Below are 20,693 nucleotides of genomic sequence, written 5' to 3'. Positions count from 1 at the left end.
AGGCTAAACATCAGTTCCAGCTCGTGGGGACCTGTTGCTGGGTTTGTTAGTCACATGCACAAGTTTGTGCAGCAGGTGCAGTGCTGCCAGCACACAAACACTCCCCTGGTATGGCTGCACAACCCTCCCTCCCTTTGTTCTGGGGCTCCACAATATCCTGGTAATGTTGCTGAGAATATGTGAGAGCTCCAGGCTTCCCCAGTTACTAGAAAAGCCGGCAGCCTCCCTCCCTTTGATTTCCAAGCTCCTTCCCAACATTTAAAAGCTCAGATCTATTTTGTTTCTTCCGGAATTGCTAACCAAAGCTGACTCCTGAATGAATTCTGTCTCTGCTCCAGTTAGTCATCCCTCCAGGACAGATTTAGTAACTGCTCAGGGAAACCACATCGAAGCCAACAGTTCACCATTGGAAGGCAGCACCCACTCACTGTCAGCTTCATCTTTTTCTGAGCTAGAAAGCTCAAAGTGCAGCAACTGAGCCAGAATTAGGAGTGAGCCTCTAGCCTCACCTGTTGTGTAGGAAGGTGGATAAATTGATATGTACCTAGCCCCAAATCTGCCTGCAGGCTCAGGGAAGCTGCTGCAGAGACAGCAAGGACCTACAGCAGAGCTCAGCATCCCCATCTGCCAAAACACCCCGTGGGGCAAACATCCCTCCTGCATGACTGGAGCTCCAGGCAGGGCTGTTGGAAATGCCTGAGCATCACCTCCTGAACCCCCACAAAGCTGCCAGAACATGGAGCTGCCCCTCTGCTCAAGCAATCTCACCCCAAGCTGCAGAATTAGTGATGTTTTAAAGTGTGTGTCTGACAAGTTCACTGCCTGTGCTCCCGAAAGTTTGTGCTCTCCAGAGCCCTGCACTGGCTGACGGGAGGTGCACCATGTTAAAACCTGTCCCGGTAAACAATAACACCCCAAAGTACTGCAATGCATAAAAATGAGTCACGACACTGATGCTTTCAGGTAGGGACAGTTTATTTGCCCCTTTGAACAAATAAGGCAAGATATTTGAGAAAGATCAAACAAAATCTCCTGTATCAAACTGAGAGGAATGCAATAAAAGTTACCGTTTCATACATATACAAACTAAAGACCCAACACTATTATATACAAACAGCCAGATCTTACAAAACAGCATTTCAAGTCAGCAGTTTATGCCAGTGTTGCTAATTTCTTTGTTACAAAAAAAGTTAAAGCTACAAACTTCACATTTGTAAGTCTCACATGACTGACACCATCAGTATCTCTGGGTTTTAGAAGCAAAGAGAATGGTTTGTCCAGAACCCTTTCCACAATGCAGATGGACCCAAGGAGCACATGAATACAGCTTCACAATTAAGCAAGTTTTCTGCTTAAAACTTTGTCAAAACATCCTTCCCTTATGGTTCCAGCCTTGGTCATAGCTTGGAGGACTTTGAGAAATGAACAGGTACTGTGCTCCCAGACATTCTACAAAGGGACAAAAAACGGAAATATTTTCTCCAACAAATTGAAAATCAGTGAAGGAGAAAATAATTCCTCTGCACAACAGCTCCAAGTGCAAGAAACATCCTTAAATCTCACCCACTGCAAGCATTTAAGAAAGGTTCAAAGACAGTTAAGCCATTGGACCAGTTTTAGTTATTTTGGTTTGTTTGCTACATTTTAAGACAATCACGTCAGCAAAGCAGAGTATTTCAAGAGTGCTTACATTCAGTTACAGCAGTCACAGGTTGCATATTCTGTAAATAGACACCACCCCGTGGTGTCTCACCTAGAAGTTGGGGTTTCTAATGCCCTCTGATCTCTACAGTTATCTATACAGTGCAGAGGAAAAAATCCTTCCAGCAGAACAGGCTTGCCCCACGCCACACAGGCAGTGCACAATTCACCATGTCACAGATCTCTGTGCCTGTCACACCAGAGGTGCTGGGCCAGACCCATCCAAGTGACTTATACAAGATCCAACTCTGACCACAGAACTCCCTGCTCAGCTGGAGGAGTTTCTTTGATGCAAAGGATGCTCATGAAAATTGCTCATCATAAAGACACGGTCAGGGCAAAGCCGATTGCAGAGGTTCCAGATGAGCCCTGATGTTCCCCAGTACCTGAGGCTGTCAGATTGCTGGCTATCCCAGGATCTACTCCTCCTGCAGCATCCTACCTGCACTGCTTACTGCCTCCCTTTTCCTTAGGGACAGTGTGACCCCACTGCACTGTCAAACTGAGACAAACCAATGCAAGGAGCCCTGCAGAGGGGAAGAATGGCTTGGTTCCTTTCACAGCTGAGGAGCAGAACTGTGAGCAGCAGCCAAGAGCCTGCTCCAGGGGGGAAACAAGACCCTACAGAAACATGAAACAAACACATCACCCCTGTAGCAGCATTTGATTCAGGAGACACTGCTGTGTAATCACCTAGGTGATGTACCAAGGCCTAGTTCAGAAGCATGATGTGGAAACTGTTCCCTCTATCAGAGCAAAGTAAAAAAAGATTGGTAGAAGCACTTGCTCTGCCCAAACATCCCATCATATGCTAGGAACATGTGAAACTCCACAGCTGTGCTGTTAGGGCCCACAGGACAGAGGCACTGCTCAGTCTCTGCCCTGCAAACAGGCTTTGTGTTACTCTCCACTGATGTGAGCTGATTGCACTGTCCTCACAGTGATTGTACGTGCTTGGGGCATTGTGGTTGATTGAGCTGTGCCGGGCAGGGACAGCAGGGAAATTAAAAAAAAACAACACAAGAACATCCAGAAGAACTGGAAGAGACTGAACCTCTTCCAGCAGGACACTGGCAATTATCTTCTCATCCAGATCAACTCTGCCTTTGCTCCACCACCATAAATGCACCTCTTTGTTAATTCAACAGTCTTTACTTCCAGTTTGACTCTCCTGATGTGCTAAACCTTGCGGAAATGTGAAGGATTGTGAAATCAAGTTTTCATTCAAGCATCCGAAGATGTAAATTTGAAATGAAGCCTATAAAATATTTCACAAGCTGTGGAGATTTTTAAGTCCTCTAAGACACAGCTGAAGCACCTAATTCCTGAGAGAGGCTCACACAACTTCCACCCCTTCAAATGCTGTTTCCTTTTCCCAGCACTCCATTCTCAGCAGGGTCTCCCTGAAGGACATTTCCAAACAGACAGACAAAGGGCTATCAGATCACTGACTGGCTTTTGGTTTTGAGTGGGTGTGGATTGTAAATTACAGAATGTAATTTCTTATGGAGGCACAACATGATTTATCTACTGGTATAAATTCATGAAGTACACAAAACAAAGACAAAACTGAGGTCTTGAAGAAATCACACTTGCTTAAAGCACACAGTGTAAGGCATGGGGCTTATTACAGGCTTTTTAAAAACTGAGATTTAAGTTTCTTTCAAAAGAAACTTTATACATGTTCTCACCTGTTCTCTTCAGTGACCTAAAACTTATCAGTACCTTAACAGTAGAAACAGTTAACAGCTTGAAATTGAGTCTGTGCATTCACAAAGGAAAACAAAAACAAAATACCCACAAAAGAATCAGCTGTTACAGACAACAACCTGTATTAACTTAAACCAAAACGGACTCCTGAAAGTTCAGTTGAAAAGAGAGTGAGCCAACTTTCATTAGCCTATTTCTATCTGGTTCTTCTGGTTTAAAAACAATCCTCCTAAAAACAGTAACAGAACTCTTTTGGAATAATGTTTTAAATATATGTCTAACATTAAAACATACAATCAGGATTTTCCACGTAATGGCATTCCTGAGTTCACAAAGGTGCTATGGAAAAATAAACGAGCAGAAGTATTGCCCTCTATTTTGCTAGCGTATTTCAATAGAAATCAATCTGTTCAGTAGTCACAAAAGCAAGGGGCTGATTGTTTGAGGATGGAAGAACGTTCTACCCATGGCTCAGAAGTTCTGCTGCCGCCGCTTCTTGGCTTCGATGGCATCGAGGATCGGCTGCCGCTTGGACTGGTACTTCTGGCGAATCTCCTCGATCTCCTGCTCCATCATGGGGTCCAGGGCAGACAGCCTCTTCTGAAGCTCATCCACGCTCCAAGTCTTCAGCTAGCAGGGAGACAAAAGAGGAACAGACACTGGCATCAGTGCAGCCACTACCCACACACCTGCAGGGATGCTGCTGCTCCTGACGGCCACAGCGCATCTTCCAGCAGGGAAAGACATGAAGAGTTCTGCTCCAGGCTGCTGCTCCCAGTGAGAGTGGTGTGAGCCTCAGGGTACTGCTCCTGCTCATTTCACAGGTACATTACATGCTCTGGTTACTGGCACAGTGAGCACAAAACCAACCAGTGAAATGTTTCCCCCATGGAGTTGCTTTTCTAATGCTTTGTTTTTGCAGGCTTAGGACAGAAATCCTGCACTGAGATGGAAGGAAAGCAAAGTTCTCCTCCCTTTTCCTTGCAACTAAACCTCCTTATGCTAAATGATAAAAAGAGACACAGGGAACAGGAAGAAAATCATATCATTGACGAAAGCTGCATGTGAAAAAAAAAAAGGCAGTTATGTACAATCAGGCTGAATCTCAGTCATGGTGAGGAATTCAGACCCTGCTACACCAGAAATCCCAGAGCACAAGCACACAGCAGGTCACTTTGGGTCAGCCTTGTACTGATAAAATATGCAAGTACAATTTGTATTTTCCTGTACACGTGAAGATGTCAGGCTCATCTGGACAGGCTCCCTCTCCCTGAATTCCCTCTCTGCCTGACCTTTGTTTAGCAAATTGGCTGTCTTGTCCGTGCCAATTTGCTGAGAACTGGCACAGGAAAGTTTTGCTCTGTGATTACAGATGCCAAGTGTGGCCTGGGACAGCCTAGATTGTCCACAGTTACAGCCTTTATGAAATGTTATAATACTATAACTGGTGGAACAGACAGGATTTTAGTATAATGTTAAAAATATGTACACTGGAAGCACTTCAAATGTTTATTTAAGCACCAGTCCTCTCCCCATCCAAGACCAAGTGACCACAGGAGAGACTGTTTTACAGGCACTCCAGCAGGACAGAAATGACTGTGCAGCACCTGCTATCAGTAAGCACCTGCTGTGGATGCTAAAAATATGCAAAATAATTTTGACTGTGCACAAAGAACTGTCAATTTTATTTTTTTGTTTTTGCTTTCACCAAATGTCATAATTAAGTGACTTTATTTTCATGCAAGTGGGGCTGTCCTAGTTTAGCTGTTAATTAGTCAGCTGTCATGGTTATTCTTCAAGCCGTTTCTAAACCAAAACATGGAGTGAAATGTTTGCTGCCTACTATAAGACAACAAATGGATGTTTAATGGCAGTTTGCATCACTTCTGAAAACTAAGATATGGAACTCCTGATGCCTTTTCCTGAGGTGGAAGAGATATCATTCCCTAAATCACAAAGTCACCTGCTACCTAATTTCTCACAATGTCTTTTGAAGTTCTTTAGCATATTCTGCTAAATGAGACCTTTTCTAGTTGCTGTTTCAAGATCACAAATCCATTTTAATAATCCAGGCACATATAAAACAACCTTTCTGCCCAGGGTATACAGTCTTTCAGCCTTTCCAATCAGGCATCTGTTCATTAGAAAGACAAAGCACTTCCTCCACAAAGATATATATTATTTATACACATTAATGCAACTTTAACAGGCTGCAGTTTAAGTTGATGCATGGCACCAGTTGCCTTTTCACACTAATTTATTAAGGAGCAGGTAATTATTCAACATTCCACTTCCTCACAGTCTAGGGAATTGAAAAGTCAAATAAAAATGCAAAAGAGAAGAAAATATTATTACAAGTACTGAATACATATACTAAGCAGCTACAGCTCTCCCAGTGCTGGACTGCTTAAAGGGAGTATTGCAACAAATCTAAAACACCTTGCTCAAGGCTTAAGCCAACTATTAGATGTGAGAAATTGCCCTAGGGCTGCAATCTTCCAGGGATGCCCTCTGAGCCTTCCTCCTCAAGTGCTTGGGTGCTGCTTAGAGCCAGAAACAAAGTGCCTGAGCTGGCAGAGCAGATGGACAGCGATGGGCTCTCCAGAGCACGTGGCAGTAGGAAAACACTGCCCTCCTGCTGTCCTTGAACAGGATGGAGCATCCCAGGACATCCTTCGTGGACACCGACACACAAAGTCTTCCTGCAAAGTGTAAGAGCTGCTTGCCAAGGGACACAACAGCTTTGACAATTTCCAGGACTGTGTTTGTCAGGACAGATGGCTCAACAGTGTGGAAGATGCTGGAGCACAGCGAAGCCTGGAGTGGGCAAAGCCCACAGATTTATATTAATATGAGCCAGCTGGGAAGTGGGTTACGTGCATGACGCAGAGCGGCTGCTTACGGAGCCTGATCACGGGTTGAACACGACAGGGATGGTGGGAGAAGGAAGGGAGGCAAGTCCATGTGGCCCAGGAATCTGGGAACACAGGAACATCCTGTGTGCAGCGCTGTGTCAGTGAGGATGAGCAACTCGCAGAGTTTTCGTCTGGAACGATGGCATGCTGTCTGTGAGTGCCACACTGCTCCTGGAAGAGGTGGAGAAGCCAGAGGGCAACGCTGGCGAAAGGCCCAGGAGGTGAATGCTCAGCCCAGATGAGCTGATGGGAGACTGACAGGTCCCCAGTGGGTAAGGAGAGCCACGAGAGCCGTGCAGAGCAGGGGACACCCAGCCCTCTGCTCCCGCTGCCACAGCAAGAGCCCGGGGACCTGGCCTGGGCAATTACTCAGCCTGTCCTTCCACTCACACACACATCTTTGGAAGGAAAAAAACCAAACTGTTCAAAATGGGATGGCCTTCATTTCACTTTGCTGCCTGGCATTTCACTGAAAGGCAATGCCACGGACAGGCTTTCTCCCAGAAATGAAGTTTTAGACTCCAGTATATCTGTTTCTGCACTCCTGGGACACTGACATTATTCTCTAAGAGAAACGCCAGGAGCAAAATAAGACAAGAAGGACAAGGACAGCATCTCATGACAGACGGTTACTCGGGGTAAAATCTCAGCGCTGAGCAGCTGCAATTAGAGCTGGTTTTAGCCACGGGCTCAGTCCCATTCCTCTCCTCCCTTCTCAGCAATTCCTCTGCTCTAAGAAGTCTGTCTCTGTAAAAGCTATCTATTTTTGTCCATGCTGATCAAATACCTAAGACAAACTTTTAAAGGAAGGAATCTCATTTCAAATGTAAAGCCGGATAAAAAATACTTGTTCTAAGGTTGGCCAAACAAATCTATCAAAATGGTGAGGAGGCAGCACAGTGAAACTCTTCCAGCATGTTTGTATGTTCAGAAAGCTAGTTTTTAACCATTTGATTAACAGTTGGGTTTTCCCTTGAGGTTTTGAGAACGATCTTAACTCTGTAAAAATGCCCAACTGAAGACAAACATCAGAGGTGGAAGTGTTCGTCTGAAAGCCTCTCACCCACGGCCGTTGGATGTTGTTTGTTTTCTTCAGACACCACTGACAGCAACATCTTGTTTTAATATGCTGATGATCTCTACTGTATAATTCAGAAAGACATAAATAATTATATCCTTTGGAAGGACATAACCTACAGCCTTTCCATGCCTACGCAGTAGTGATGGACAAATCAGGAACAGATCATTTGAAATATAATTTCTTCCTCAAGGAGATGATTTTTAAGCTATTCATGACATTCCTTTGTCAGCATTTCTGACAGATTTGCAGGCAGCTACCCCACTGAATAATGTTCAACTCACCAAACTGCTTCTGAGTTGCAATTCTTTCAAATCAGCATTTTAAAAACAGGGAGAAAAAACCCCCCACTTGCATTTCTTACAGTCAGGTAAAGTGTCACAGCAACACGATATTCTACTGCATGTAAATCAACCTAAGCAGCAAAAGGAGAATTAATATAAGCTCTCTGCAGCCACAGATTTGGTATTCAAGGGCACCATGGTCTGAACTCTATACCTCTGCTGTTCTGTCCTAAGCAGGACACAGCCCAAAACCCTGCCATGGTATTTTTAAACAGCCCACGCCAGATTTCTGTTTCACATAAACCAAAAAAATCTGTTATAAAACACAAAGCCTAGAGAATCAACTCAGCCTCAGGCCTGCCCCCATGAAAACCAAAAAAAAAACCCCAAATGGTGAAAACTTATTGAATTAGAAGCCGATGTAAATAATTTATCACAGTGTTCTTAATACCCACAGCCCTCACTGAGGAGCACCTGAGCTGGTTTGCCTGCAGCAAGGTCTGCAGCTTGACCAGTTTGGGACCTGGCACATTTTCTGGTCCCTCAATAGTAGCACAAGGTCACCACTGCCTGGACCAGCCTGTCCTACTGACATAAATACTGCAGTCCAGTAACCCCCCAGTCACTTCAGCCATCGTTCTTATTTGCTCCTCTAGCAAAACCACTGCCAGCCAAATCTCCTTGCTGCATGAATTGCGAGCATCAAATAGAAACGAGCTGTTTCCCAGCAGCTTTCACACATTTCTCCCCCAACAAAGGGTTTTGGCCAAGCTCTAGCTCACTGACTGCACAGGAATCAAAAAATATTATTTTGGGGCAAGTGAAAATCATGATCCTCCTGAAACTCTCTTTTTACTCACTGACACTGAATTTGATCCCTGCATTTGGCACAAAGCCTTTTCTTTGCGTGTCTGCAACGTTTCAAGCTATCTGGGCTTTGCTTTTAAATACTGGCTTTGAAGTCCTGAGGCTTGTGCCAAACAGGAACCCTCCCTCCCCTGGGTGGGGATGCAGTTTTTCTACCATCACTTTTCAAATGTGCAGATGGACCCTGACTTCTGGAACAAAACTGGAATATGTATGACGCTGGTGAGATGAAGTTACTTTTCCTCCTGGTGAAAGCATTTGAAGAGTTTTACAGAAGGAGAATATTTTCAAGTCTTGGTACTACAACCAATCCTACAAATAAAATTAAATTGTTCTCTTCTCCCTTAGCCCTCTAGCCATATTCCTCTATCATAATTCCTGTGAGTTTGAACACTTGTCTTCCACATGCTCAGGGTGTTTCCCGAATATCCTCCCACAGTTACCAAGAGCCTGTGGCTTTTTAGAAAGAAAACACCCAGCTGCAGCAATCCTTCTGCTTGCCTTTCACCCAGATATTCCAGGTGGCATTTACTGCTCAACATAACTTGATGTCAAACTTTTAAGTTTTATATAGCCTTTAGAAAAACTGGCTTTGGCAATTATCACTTCATAAGGGGCAGTGGGAGTTTGAAGACTAAAATACAAAAGTAATAAAATTGCAGCTTCCCACGCTACACAGGGAAATAAATTCTTAGTAGAAAAGATATGAGCTAGATGAGAGCTAAGGAAAAACAAATTAATTGTCTATTTAGCACAGCTTTTATTGTTATAGCTTCCTATTAAGCCTAGTTTTATGCTGCAATCTAACAGTTCTTGACTGCATACCCAGTGATCAAAGACCCCCACAAAACTCATCAATCCCATCAGCAGGGAACACAACCCATCATTTTTTTGTGTGTATTTATTAAATGTGGCTGGAGAAGGGGTTTTACCCAAATCAAGTTATCCCAGCTATGCTAAACATTAAATGCCAAATAGGAATTTATTTGCTGTTAGAGATAATGAGAAGCATTACCACAGTAATACAGCAGCAACAGTTTACTCTGGAAAAACAGAACCAGAGCAACCAACTGGGACTTCAATTGTGTGGAAGCCCCTCAGGGGAGGCTCACTGATGATCACACCCGACAGCAGAAGTGGCTACATATCAGAGACAAGTAGAAAACAATTCCTACAAGTTCAATTAAATCTTCAGGTGTCCTTTAGGAAGGAAGGCTCTTCACAGAAGAGGGTAATTAAACTCTTGCTTCACTTGACCTTGGCTATCACCAAGGCTATCAAGATCTTCCCTGCTGATAAAACCAAGGGCACACTCACACTTCCTTCTCCAGAACCCTGCAGATCAGTTCGATGTGTGTCCACCTCAACTCCTGAACTTTCCTTCTGTCACCTCCTCAAACAGAATTTTATTTGCTTTTTATGTTTGCAGCAACCACCTTGGGGCAGAGCAGCCTGCAGCACACACAAGAGCAGTGACCACGAGCAGGGAGGGGTGTCAGAACTCAGGGATTCATCAATGAATCAGCTCTGACAAGTGTAAGAGCTGAGATTATCCCAGAATTAACTTTCTGTAACTTGAAAGACTGGTTAAACAAGGTATCCCTTAAATTCACATATCAAATATACTCTGAGGACACAGATTACTCCAAAGTACTATGCACTTTTTTTAAAACCAGAAAAAAAAAAAAAAAGTCCTCAATTTCTCTGGCCAAAATTAAATGTGGAAGGTAATTTCTCATGCTAAGCAGTGCTCCAGACTTTAGATCTTGAAGATGGTGATATAAATTACTGTTGGAATAGCATGCCATTTTTTCCCATAGCATTTTTCCTGAAATGCTGCCTCAATACCACTTGGCATACTTTCAATCACTGCTCTAAAAATTAAGTGCCTTGTTCTCCTTTAGGTTCCCAGCACAAGGAAGCCTTGATGTAATGTACGAACAGGCATTAACTATTTATTCACTTTAAGTTGTCAAATGCAAAGGACACAAGGACCTACTGGCACTTTCTGACCATTTTTCCTCATCCATCAGCTCCCTACAACTCCACAGATCTGTCAAGCAGCCACGCTACAGAGGGGCTTCAGTAAATCAGAACAAGCCCTTTTGCCTACACAAGCACTAATTATCTTGATTTTCCTCCCTTTTAGCATCATGTCAGTGAAGTTTCTCATTGTTACGAAAGCAGTGGATGAAATGCACTCATTGTGGGATTTCATGCAAGATTAAAAATACAGATATTAATCTTTCAAAAGATTTGAAAAATAAGTCTCAGCAGCACAAGCTTCTGCTTTTAATGCATCTTAATTATTTAGGCAATGTACTGGCAAAAGACATCATGGGCTGCAGCGTCCAGCACCAGCCAAAACAGCACTGCAGCTGCCACTGCCCAAAGGAAGAGAACAGGGGCTGTGATCAGGACACATCTGGACACTGTTCTCAGGCCACCTCACCTGAACAGCAGATGGCTTTCCACAAAGAAACACTTCCAAGAGATCATCAGATCACCTAGAGCTCGTCAGCTTAAGCCAGTTAAATATTTAAGTGCAATCACAGCATCACTTGTGAAGATGGACATGACCACAGACTCAGCCTCTGATCCCCAGCTGAACTGGAGAAGTGCATCCTAACAGGAGTTCTATCAGAGAGCCAGGGCCTCTCCAGTGAGGTGTTTGTGATGGCTCCACCTCACTGGCACAGATGTGGAGCTACTGAAATGATGTGCTGCCAGGAAGGATCCCAGTTACTTTTCCATGTAGTCCTGCTTACTTGATTGAAATAAAGGTTCACGACACCAGGCCATGGCATCTGTACTATCCCTGCAGAATTTCTGGGGGGCCGTGTGTGCCATCCTCCTCCCTGGAAGATCATGGCTAAACTGGAAACTGGCTCTGCAGGAATGGCAGCTGCCAGGAGCTCTCTCCCCAGCCTGCTCCCCTGCTACCTCAGCACAGGACACAGGAGCACAGCTCCTCTGTTCCAGCACCACTGCTGGAGTCTCACCTGAGGCCACTGCTCTTCTCTAGCAAGAACTGCCACAGCTTTGCTACTCCACTGTACCTTACCTGAGGCTACATTTACACCCCGAATGTTTGATCCTGCTGGTTCAGCAAGGACCTTTCCCAGTCACTCCTCGAGCAGCCCATTCCTGTGCTCAGCTCTGGACACACAGCTGCTCCTCACCAGCCCAGAGAAACCTCTGCCTTCCCACCCTCCCCACAGCTTGGAACTTTCCCCTATTCCTCAAAAGCCTTTAGGAACCAGAGGGCAGCTTTGCTGTTGGCAAGGCATCAGGAAATTCCCGATTTCAGAGGATTACAGCAACCATCCCATTCCCCCTGGCTACCCAGACAGAGCTGTGGGCACACCACAGCCTGGATCAACAGCACTGGCATCCCTGCGTGCTCTTAGCCAAGAACTGCACTTCACTAATCCCTGCTGTAATCCTCACAAAGCTCAGGAAAGAAGCACAACCACAGAACCTCTGCAAGCTGTTACTGCCCTCAGCATGGTCCTGAAGTATTAAGGAAGAAAACCCATCCAAAGGTTTACTCACTGATATGAGTGCTGAGTGATCGTTAAAAAAAATAAAGCTTTTTATAAAAAGAACAATTCATTTTAATCTTCTGAGCTTCAAGATTAAATTTCCTTTCTTTAGCCTTAGTGTCAATTATGAGTATGAATAGCCCCATTCACTTCCAAAATCATCCCAAGTCCTGTACACACTTAATCTAAACAAAGGGGATGACAAATTGTGTCAGTGTTATTCTGCAGCACTGAACTTCAAGAAGTCCAAACCTTGAAATCCTTTAGGAACTTAGAAAGTGGCTGACTAATCCTATAACCACAGAGACAAGTTATCTCACTGCTATTCTTTATTCTTTTTTCAGTAACTGAATTACAAACCAAGCTAAAAGGTCAGCCTGTCTGGACAAGCAAGCAAAAAAAAAAAGTGCAAAAAAGGAGTACCGTTTGCTTTTAAAAAGCACTTGCTTGCCAGAGGTTTGATTAAATAAAAACAGCAGGGCTCTTTTCCTTCCCTAAGTGATTATGATTTAATTTTCTTAAGTAAGAGTACAAAAATACCTCTGAACATGCTAAAATAAATCATGTCATTAGGCCATGAGGATCTGGCTAGCTGCACAACTCAACTATAAAGTACAGAGCTGATAAACGTGAGGGTTTTTTGTTGTTGTTTTTTTTTTTTTAGAAGAGCAATCTATCAGAAAATGTTGATTCCTTTAAATCAAACAAATGTTTTTTTACAAATCCAAAAAGTTTAACAAAGTTCTTCTAGGAAGGGTACATATGTCCATAAAGGAGCTTCCTTCCAATTCCAGGTGCCCTTCACCCCTCTCTCCCTTGCTCCTAAGGGCTCTGCTTGCTGAAGGATCAACAATTAATTTCTTCATTCAGGATCACTTATCCTGAATAAAACAGAACAACTGAAGAATTAAGAATACCTGAACTCAGGTTCATTCACTCACACAACATTACTCAGTATGAAACACTGCTGTAACTGAAGTGGTAACCAATTAATTAACGCTAAATCAGCACTCCAGCACAGCCTTTATTAATGATGTGCAGTAAGAAGCATCATTAACATATCTGAAGACTTCATACACTCAAATCTGCAAGGCACAGTGAAGGCTTAAAACACACGGTTTCAGTTTCAAAGGCTTAAGACTACATCATCCATGGCAAGCAGCCATTATAGCTTTAAATAACTTGGGCCTATTCATCTTAAAGAGTATTAAACTTTAGTCAAAAACATTTTTGGGTCTTAGTCTCCCATTTAAGTTTCAGCTCCAGGAGAGCTGCTCAAAGGGGTTTGTTTCCAGGAAGACCCCACATTGTTGACCCAAAAGTGAGGCTCATTACAAACCCTTGGCCCAACACTGCTCTGCCTCCTGTTTCACTCAGGGAAAGGAGGAAACAGCTGCAACATGAAGGGAAAAAAGACATGAGAGAGAATTACAAGCTTTCTGAGGCAAGACTGAATTACAGAGATTTCCAGGGCATTGTGGAGAAATGAACAGCTGCATGTCCATGCAGTTGTCTTTAAAGCCAGGGGCATGCATTTAATATTTAAGAGGAAAATATTTTTTGGGACAGTCCCCAAGTGAATCATCTCCACAAAATCCATCTTGAATTAACCTGCACAATTCACTATGAAAGGTTTCCCCAGTTGTCCACTTGGGTATCCATTTATAATGATCCTGCATGATGGCAGGCCACAAAAGAAAGAATCAAACACTTCAGGTCTGAATAATATTCCTTTCAGACTCTATCAGTCTATATGTATTAAGCTGTTCTTTCTCCCTCTTCCTGAAGGTCAAACCTTTATGAATCATAAAATAGTTTGGGTTGGAAGGAACTTTAAAGCTCATCCAGTGCCACCCCTGCCATGGCAGGGACACCTCCCACTGTCCCAGGTGCTCCAAGCCCTGTCCAGCCTGGCCTTGGGCACTGCCAGGGATCCAGGGGCAGCCCCAGCTGCTCTGGGCACCCTGTGCCAGGGCCTCCCACCCTCACAGGGAAGGATTTCACCCCAATATCTGATCTAAGACACCCAAAAGCTACACACACCAGTTATGCTGGCAATAAGCAATGCCTCGCTGTTTCTGCAGGTTTGAAAGTAACACAAGAAGAGGCTGCTCAAGGTCAAATGCAGCAGGTCCAGCAGTCAGAGCTGAGATAACTTTGCTCCTCTCACAGCTCATCATTTCAGGCACTTGTCCAGATGAGATCCTGCCCACTGGAAAGCGTTCACAGAGGCCTGATGGAGGCTTCATCCCCCGGCTTTTCCAGATGGTCCAGACTCCATCCCCCAAGAGGCAATCCAGAGCAGCTATAATAGACTCACCATGCAAAGAGTCTCCAAAAGGAGCCCTTTTTGCTACAGATGAGAAAAACCTGGACAAGCTTGTCTTTTTAAGCTACATTACCCTTTACAAACATTTGCACTGACAGATGAGCTGGAAGAAGATTTCAGAAGCATTTCAAATAGATCTCGTTTCAGCAGCAGTGTTCTTTCTTTAAAAAAGATGCTGTGCCAAGAACACATCCAGCCCTGAAAACAGATCTCAAGGCATAACAAGGCTCAAACACGTTTTCTAAAGAATTCAGTGTGGTCAGAGAATATTTTTCCAGCATCATACCTTCAATTATTAACTCCTCTCCCCTTTCTCTCCAAGCAGAAATGCCTGTTGCAGCCTGACCTTAACCATGCAGCAGCAGTGGAACAAACCAAATAATCACAGATCCAGGATGAAGTTCTTTTAGTTACTTAGTTCATCTGCAAAACTTTCAGTCAATGTCTTAGCAGATTAAATCTACAGTAGGTAAGGGGCCTCCAAGACAATCCAGGATGTTGAATTTACAAGTCTGAGTACTCTGATATGAAGTCGATTTCAGGTTACATTATTTCAGTCTCCATTAAGGGATATGACCTAAGCAACTACAGCAACTCAATTTTACTTCCCACTCACTGCAAGCTTCATCTAAAAGCCTCATGTCACAGAAGGCCTGCTATATACAAAAATATAGCAAAAAATGAAAATCTGACAGCGAGTTGTAGCAGTAAGTGCTTTGCAATCAATGTCAGTTTGCACCAAAGTGAAAGCAGGTGGTGAGCAATGACCCTGTTAGCAAATGGAAGAGAGCAGGAATCTATTCCCTTCCTCAGCAGAGACAAGAGTCACATCTCTGAAGCACCTTTTTCAATTTCAAATATTGCTAACAAATTTTAAAACCAAATGTGGTATATTCTTCTTTCTTTGTTGTTGTTATAAAGGGAATTTGGAAAGGTTTATAAAACCTACGTACACGGAACTTGCTGTGAATCACTCTGGTGGTTTGACACAGCCACGAATCCGATGAGGTTTGCAGTGAGGTTCAGAGTGTCTTCCTCATGCAAATGTTACAGAAGATTCAAGACTACTTAAACAATAAAAGAGAGAAGCAAGCTGCTCCTGGGCTTATTTTTAAAAAGATTGTTTAACTACAAGGTGACAGAATGAACCATTTGTCCTTAATAAAGATGTCACAAGTTAAAAGTATTTGCTGGGAAGAACATACTAAATATACTGGAAAGGTAATGCTTAAAAGAGAAATAAACAATTAACAGAGCTTTAAAAATTCTTGGCAGATGGCTGAAGACAAAAAAAAAAAGAAAAGGAAATCCATTCAAGGAATGTCAATGTTATGAATCAAGACAGGTGACATTTAAAACCAATGAATAAAACATCAAGAAAACCTGTCTCTTTTCATATATCATACTTCACAATGGAACTATTTCTAGGTAATACACTTCAGCATCCTCCTCAAAAAGCAGGAGATACCATGGGGGTACAATTCAGGTTTGAAAGTTAATAGTTGTCTATCCTGGACTGCCTCCTGTTGTCAGAAAAACAGTCCTTTTAGTCGAGTTTGTTTCCCTCCCTCCCACCAAAAAAAACTGTAGCCTTAATGCTCTCCCACAGAAAGAAATCTTTATTTTAGATTCAGGATAGCAGAAACAAGCATCTCAAGTTTTCTTGCTTCCCAGCTAGGAATCTGCCCTATTTCCATAGGGCCTAGACAGAGATATCAATCAGCCATTCCAGATCTGGCTTTATCTCTCAAACTGATGAATGCCCCAGCAAATAAGTTCACTTTATGTTCAAAATAAGACTATTGGAAGAAAACAATGCCTGAGAAGTAATCTTTATTCCAGCCACCACTGGGAAAAAGGAGAGTTCATGATAGATGAAGGGAAGAAACATTTGGACAGAGAAATCCCTGAAGATTCACTCAAAGTTTGGTTTGGTTTAGTCTTTGAAAAACATTACTGCAAAATGCTCTACTTTAACCAAACCTTTTTTATTCTTCTACACAAAATTATACATATTCAGATGAATTTTTTGAACAATCAATCTTCATTCATCACACAAGGGTCAGAGAAACTTGTTCTCTTAGAAAATAAAGAATGTAATCTAAGTTTCATAATAATTCAGTAGAAGTCACAAGATTATTTGATTTTCAGTGATGCCATTTAAATGACCTACAAATGTGCACACTCTAATACAGCTTTTTTTGCTCCTGTCCAAGCTGACAGACTTTCTGGTGTCTCAGTAACCAACTCAAATTACTCACTTGAGTAATTTGGCTGGCAGAAAGGAGGAACAGAAATACTAGTGCAGAGGCCTGCACTGACACCTTTACCAAGCTGCTTAAAGGGCAAAAGTAAAAAGAAAATAAACCTAAGATGATCACAGCAAAGTCAGGAAACACTACATAATGATAAATTATAAAAAGTCACACCCCAGCAGCTTTCCCATATAATGCAAGTATTCCTAGCATCTGCCTTAACCCTGTATCCTCAGCATGGCTGCTTCTTACTGCTAGCAAAGATCCAAAGACCAGTTCCAACAAAATAAGAGCCAATTATTCATTCTGCCATCATTTTCAAAGCTGGCAACTGCAGAGAAAATACTCTCAAGTTTTTAATCGATTGAACTTTTAAAAGGACAAAAGGTAGTAAAGCTATAGAGCATCAATACTAGATTGCTAACAAATGCTATCCAAATGGATGTTCAAAGAAACCAAAGATGTTGAATGTTCCAGGTACTGGCAGACAATGAGCTGTTCACAAGATAAATGACACCTTCACAGACAGAATACAATAAATTAGAGACTCTGGTCATTGTAAAGCAGCGTGTGTTTACTGTTATTGATAAGCAATAAATCACCTGCCCTCCAACAGTTCCTCCCTATAAATCACTTCCAGTGAAAGAAACAGATGGTTCCAGTGTGCAGCCATTCTTCACCGGGCTGGGAGAGGGAATGAGCTGTGCTGAGCCACGTCAACTGCAGTTGTTCCACAGGGTGCAGGAGGAACAGGAGCTGCAATTCCCAGCCCCTGAGATTCCAGCAGGGCCTGTGGCCAGGTGGTGCCAGGCTGAGCAGCACCTGGTGCTCCAGGGAGCATCCTCACTGCACCTCCCTGGGCTGGAGTGCAGCCCCCTGTGATCCCTCGGGGCTGGATCCTCCCTGCCTGCACCACACCTGACAGCACAGGAACACTCTGATCTGCGGCACTGCCAGCCTGCTGTCTGCCCAAAATATAGAATAAAATCCATATTAAATAGATACCATCATCCTGGTGCTCTGACAGCCTTGCCCTGAAAGAATTCAGCTTTCTATACACTTTTCCAGTGATTTAATTCCTTTCTATCACACTAATGTCTAACTTGTCTAACTGGAAGGAAACATTCACATCCATGTTTTCACTGCAAACAGCCTCTTGTTCTGGCTAAACAAGCTGAAAACACCATTAGACCAACACATTTTCCTTTTCTGCTGGTAAAGATACCAGAATTGGGTTTACTTATTTTTAAAATCTGTCTAATATGTAACATTTTGAACTACTAAGTAAAAGCACAGAAATGAGGATGTGAATAATAACAGAATATCCCAGGTGAGATCAGCATAACGAAACACTGTCTCCACTAAAGAGGAAATTTTATTTTGCTTTCCTACTTCAAGAAAAATAATTATACCTTCACTCAGGGAAGAGGAAGGTTTGTTTTTATCTACACTATACTTGTAAAACAGAAAAATCTAAGCAGTAGCTGTTAAAAGCCCTTGCTAGAAGCTGCTTACAGCCACAGAGAAAATAGCATAGTTTCCTATATATAGGAAAGTTTTCCTATAAAAATATATATAGTTTTCCTATAAAATAATTATAAATGGACATCTAGTTATTCAGCTATTTGAAGGAGACTGCAGTTGTGATACCAACTCTTTCAATTTAAGATCTTCAAAAGATGCAAATGTACTTTTAGAAACCGGACTTAATTGAATTTAAAGAGTTTCCTTGATGTTTTTCTTCAACCACTTGCCAGACCATTGTTTTGTTTCTTATCTGAACAAACTGCAATTCCAAGTGTGAAATAGGTTTCTATTGTCCACTGCTTTGTCCCACTGGCTTGGTGAGCCAGCATCCAGCTCCTGCAGCTTCCAGCTCCAAGGAGCCCTGGGCAGGACTCAGGGTAAGCAAACAGAAGCACAGGGCACAGAAAGTGGTGTACAGACACTTCTGAAATGAAGGTTCTAAGGAGCACATTAAACAGAAAAGTCACATATGGACAGCAAATTGTGGCCTGAGCACTTTGGAAGCAACAGGTCAAACAAGGGATCTATAGGATCTACCCACAGCTCCTGCAAGTCTGTGAAGCTCCTTCCTGCCCATCCCTGACAGGCAGATCGTGCAGACCAGAACTATTATTTGTACCTGGGGGCTCTGCCTGTGCAGCCCTGAAAGAAATGGCAGCTGATGAGCTCCTGCATTCTTCCTCCCAATTAGAGGCAATTAACACCTCCTGCTCCTCCTTCTTTATTCTGCCCTGGAAAAATTTCATAAAGCCACAGCCTTGCAGGACAGCCCTCCCCAGCAGTAGAGGAACAGATGACACTGTGCACTGTGAAGTGATGAAGTCTGTTTTGGAATCCAGGGAAATCACAGCAATCTTTCCTGTCCAAAGGAATTCCCATCAGCAGGCAGCGAGACACTGCTCAGAGGGAGCTAAAAAGATGAGCTAACACAGAGAATGGCACTCACAGCATGGACACAGAGCTGGGACACAGCTTCACTCCCAGCACACTGCAGGGTGGTGGCACTGTCACCAAAGGCCACGGCAGCTGCCACCTCTCACAGAAATCTGACACAATGGCCATGCCTACTCCTTCCACGTCTGCAAAGCCTGACATTCTCAAGGGTGTATGCTAGTTTTATTTTCCTAAGGACAGAAGCTCTGCTCCAAAGTGTTTCTGCTTCAATGAGAGAACCTGTGAATGCAGATCCTCTTCATTATGCCAAGGACAGAGAAGGATGGACCCATATTAGGGCTGTTGATAATTGCAGGAACAGGAAAGGTCTGACTCACCAAGACCTTGCAGATGCAAGCAAATCAAAGTTTTCCCAAAAGAAGCAGCACACTTCTTAGTAAAGAGACATAAGCCTTGATTCTGGTTGTTCCCTTCCTTCCCAGAGCTGAGGCAGCAGGATGGAGACTGGCAGTGCAGAAAACCAGGAGATCCTGCAGGGAATGGCACTGGCTCCCCTGAGCAGCCCAGCTCCCTCCTGCTGCTGTGCCAGGGCAGCACAGAGAGCAGCTACAGACAAAGGAGAGGTGTCTGCACCATGTCTGCACCAGTTCAGCTCTCCACAGGCAGCCTTACACAGGCAAGGAATGGCTGGCAGATACACAGGTGCCGGAATCACAGAAAGCCTTGGAGCCAACAGCTCCAATTCCGTGAAGACTTGATGTCCTGCAGTATTCTTGCCCTGATCTCTGTTACAAGTTCATGTCCTACCTGACTCCACATCCAAAACGAGCCCCCAGGATAGCAAAACTTCACTGATAAATGAAAAAGCTATGACTTAGAATTACAGCAAAATCTAAGCTCAACACTACAGTTATTAAAAAAACCCTGCAGTCACATCTTGATGGCAAAATTTGAGACTGACTAGGGCCCAGCTGCCACTGATTTTTGCCTGTGGAACCACACTCATGAAATAAAATTGAAAAGGTTTCAGTGTTGTCACAGCTCCCCTAAGCCAGGAGTGGCTGGCACCTGCTAATTTGCTAACAAAACAGGCTTTCAATAAAAGGATTACTGATGTAATACAAAACATTCATGACTGGCTGATCCACAAATATGTGCTACAATAGGCTTGGCAACACTGAGGGCCTTTCAAGCAGGGCCAGAATAAAAACAAGTGATATTAGAATACTGACCTGCTCAGAGCAGTTAAACTGCTTTTAAAATAGGAATAAGTAAAGGATTTGTTGTGTCTAAGGGCAGGAAACACTACACAACTAATTTTCCTATATGTTACAGTACTACTGAAAGATTAAAGTGAAAAAATGTAGGACATTGTCTAAACAAATCTTCTAGCATTATTAAGTCTGTGCAACAGCATGTGACTAATGTTCACTGGCAAAATTAAATGCAACTACAAAAATGTTGAGATCTGATTATGGCAATTAGGAATTATCCATACAATGCAGCCTGCCCATTATCAGCCTACCCCTGCAGCAATCTCCTGCTAGGGTTTGTTATATTCTTCCTAAAAGCAAGAATTTTTGCCCAT

The 20,693-nt window shown here is 43.2% G+C and overlaps 1 protein-coding gene across 2 annotated transcripts in view; it reads right to left on the bottom strand.

Moving 5' to 3' along the window:
- Positions 1-963: 963 nt before the first annotated feature.
- STK4 (serine/threonine kinase 4) overlaps positions 964-20,693 on the bottom strand; it is a 45,931-nt gene continuing 26,201 nt past the window's right edge. For both annotated transcript variants that reach the window (XM_058850566.1, XM_058850567.1), the window contains one exon: positions 964-4,041. In XM_058850566.1, coding sequence (XP_058706549.1) covers positions 3,883-4,041 — 159 coding nt within the window. In that variant the 3' untranslated portion in view covers positions 964-3,882. The remainder of the gene's footprint in view (positions 4,042-20,693) is intronic.

The sequence above is a fragment of the Poecile atricapillus genome, chromosome 15 (genome assembly GCF_030490865.1).
Source record: "Poecile atricapillus isolate bPoeAtr1 chromosome 15, bPoeAtr1.hap1, whole genome shotgun sequence".
Lineage (NCBI taxonomy): Eukaryota > Metazoa > Chordata > Aves > Passeriformes > Paridae > Poecile > Poecile atricapillus.
Note: the sequence above shows the minus strand (reverse complement) of the source record. Positions and strands in the feature narration are given on the sequence as shown.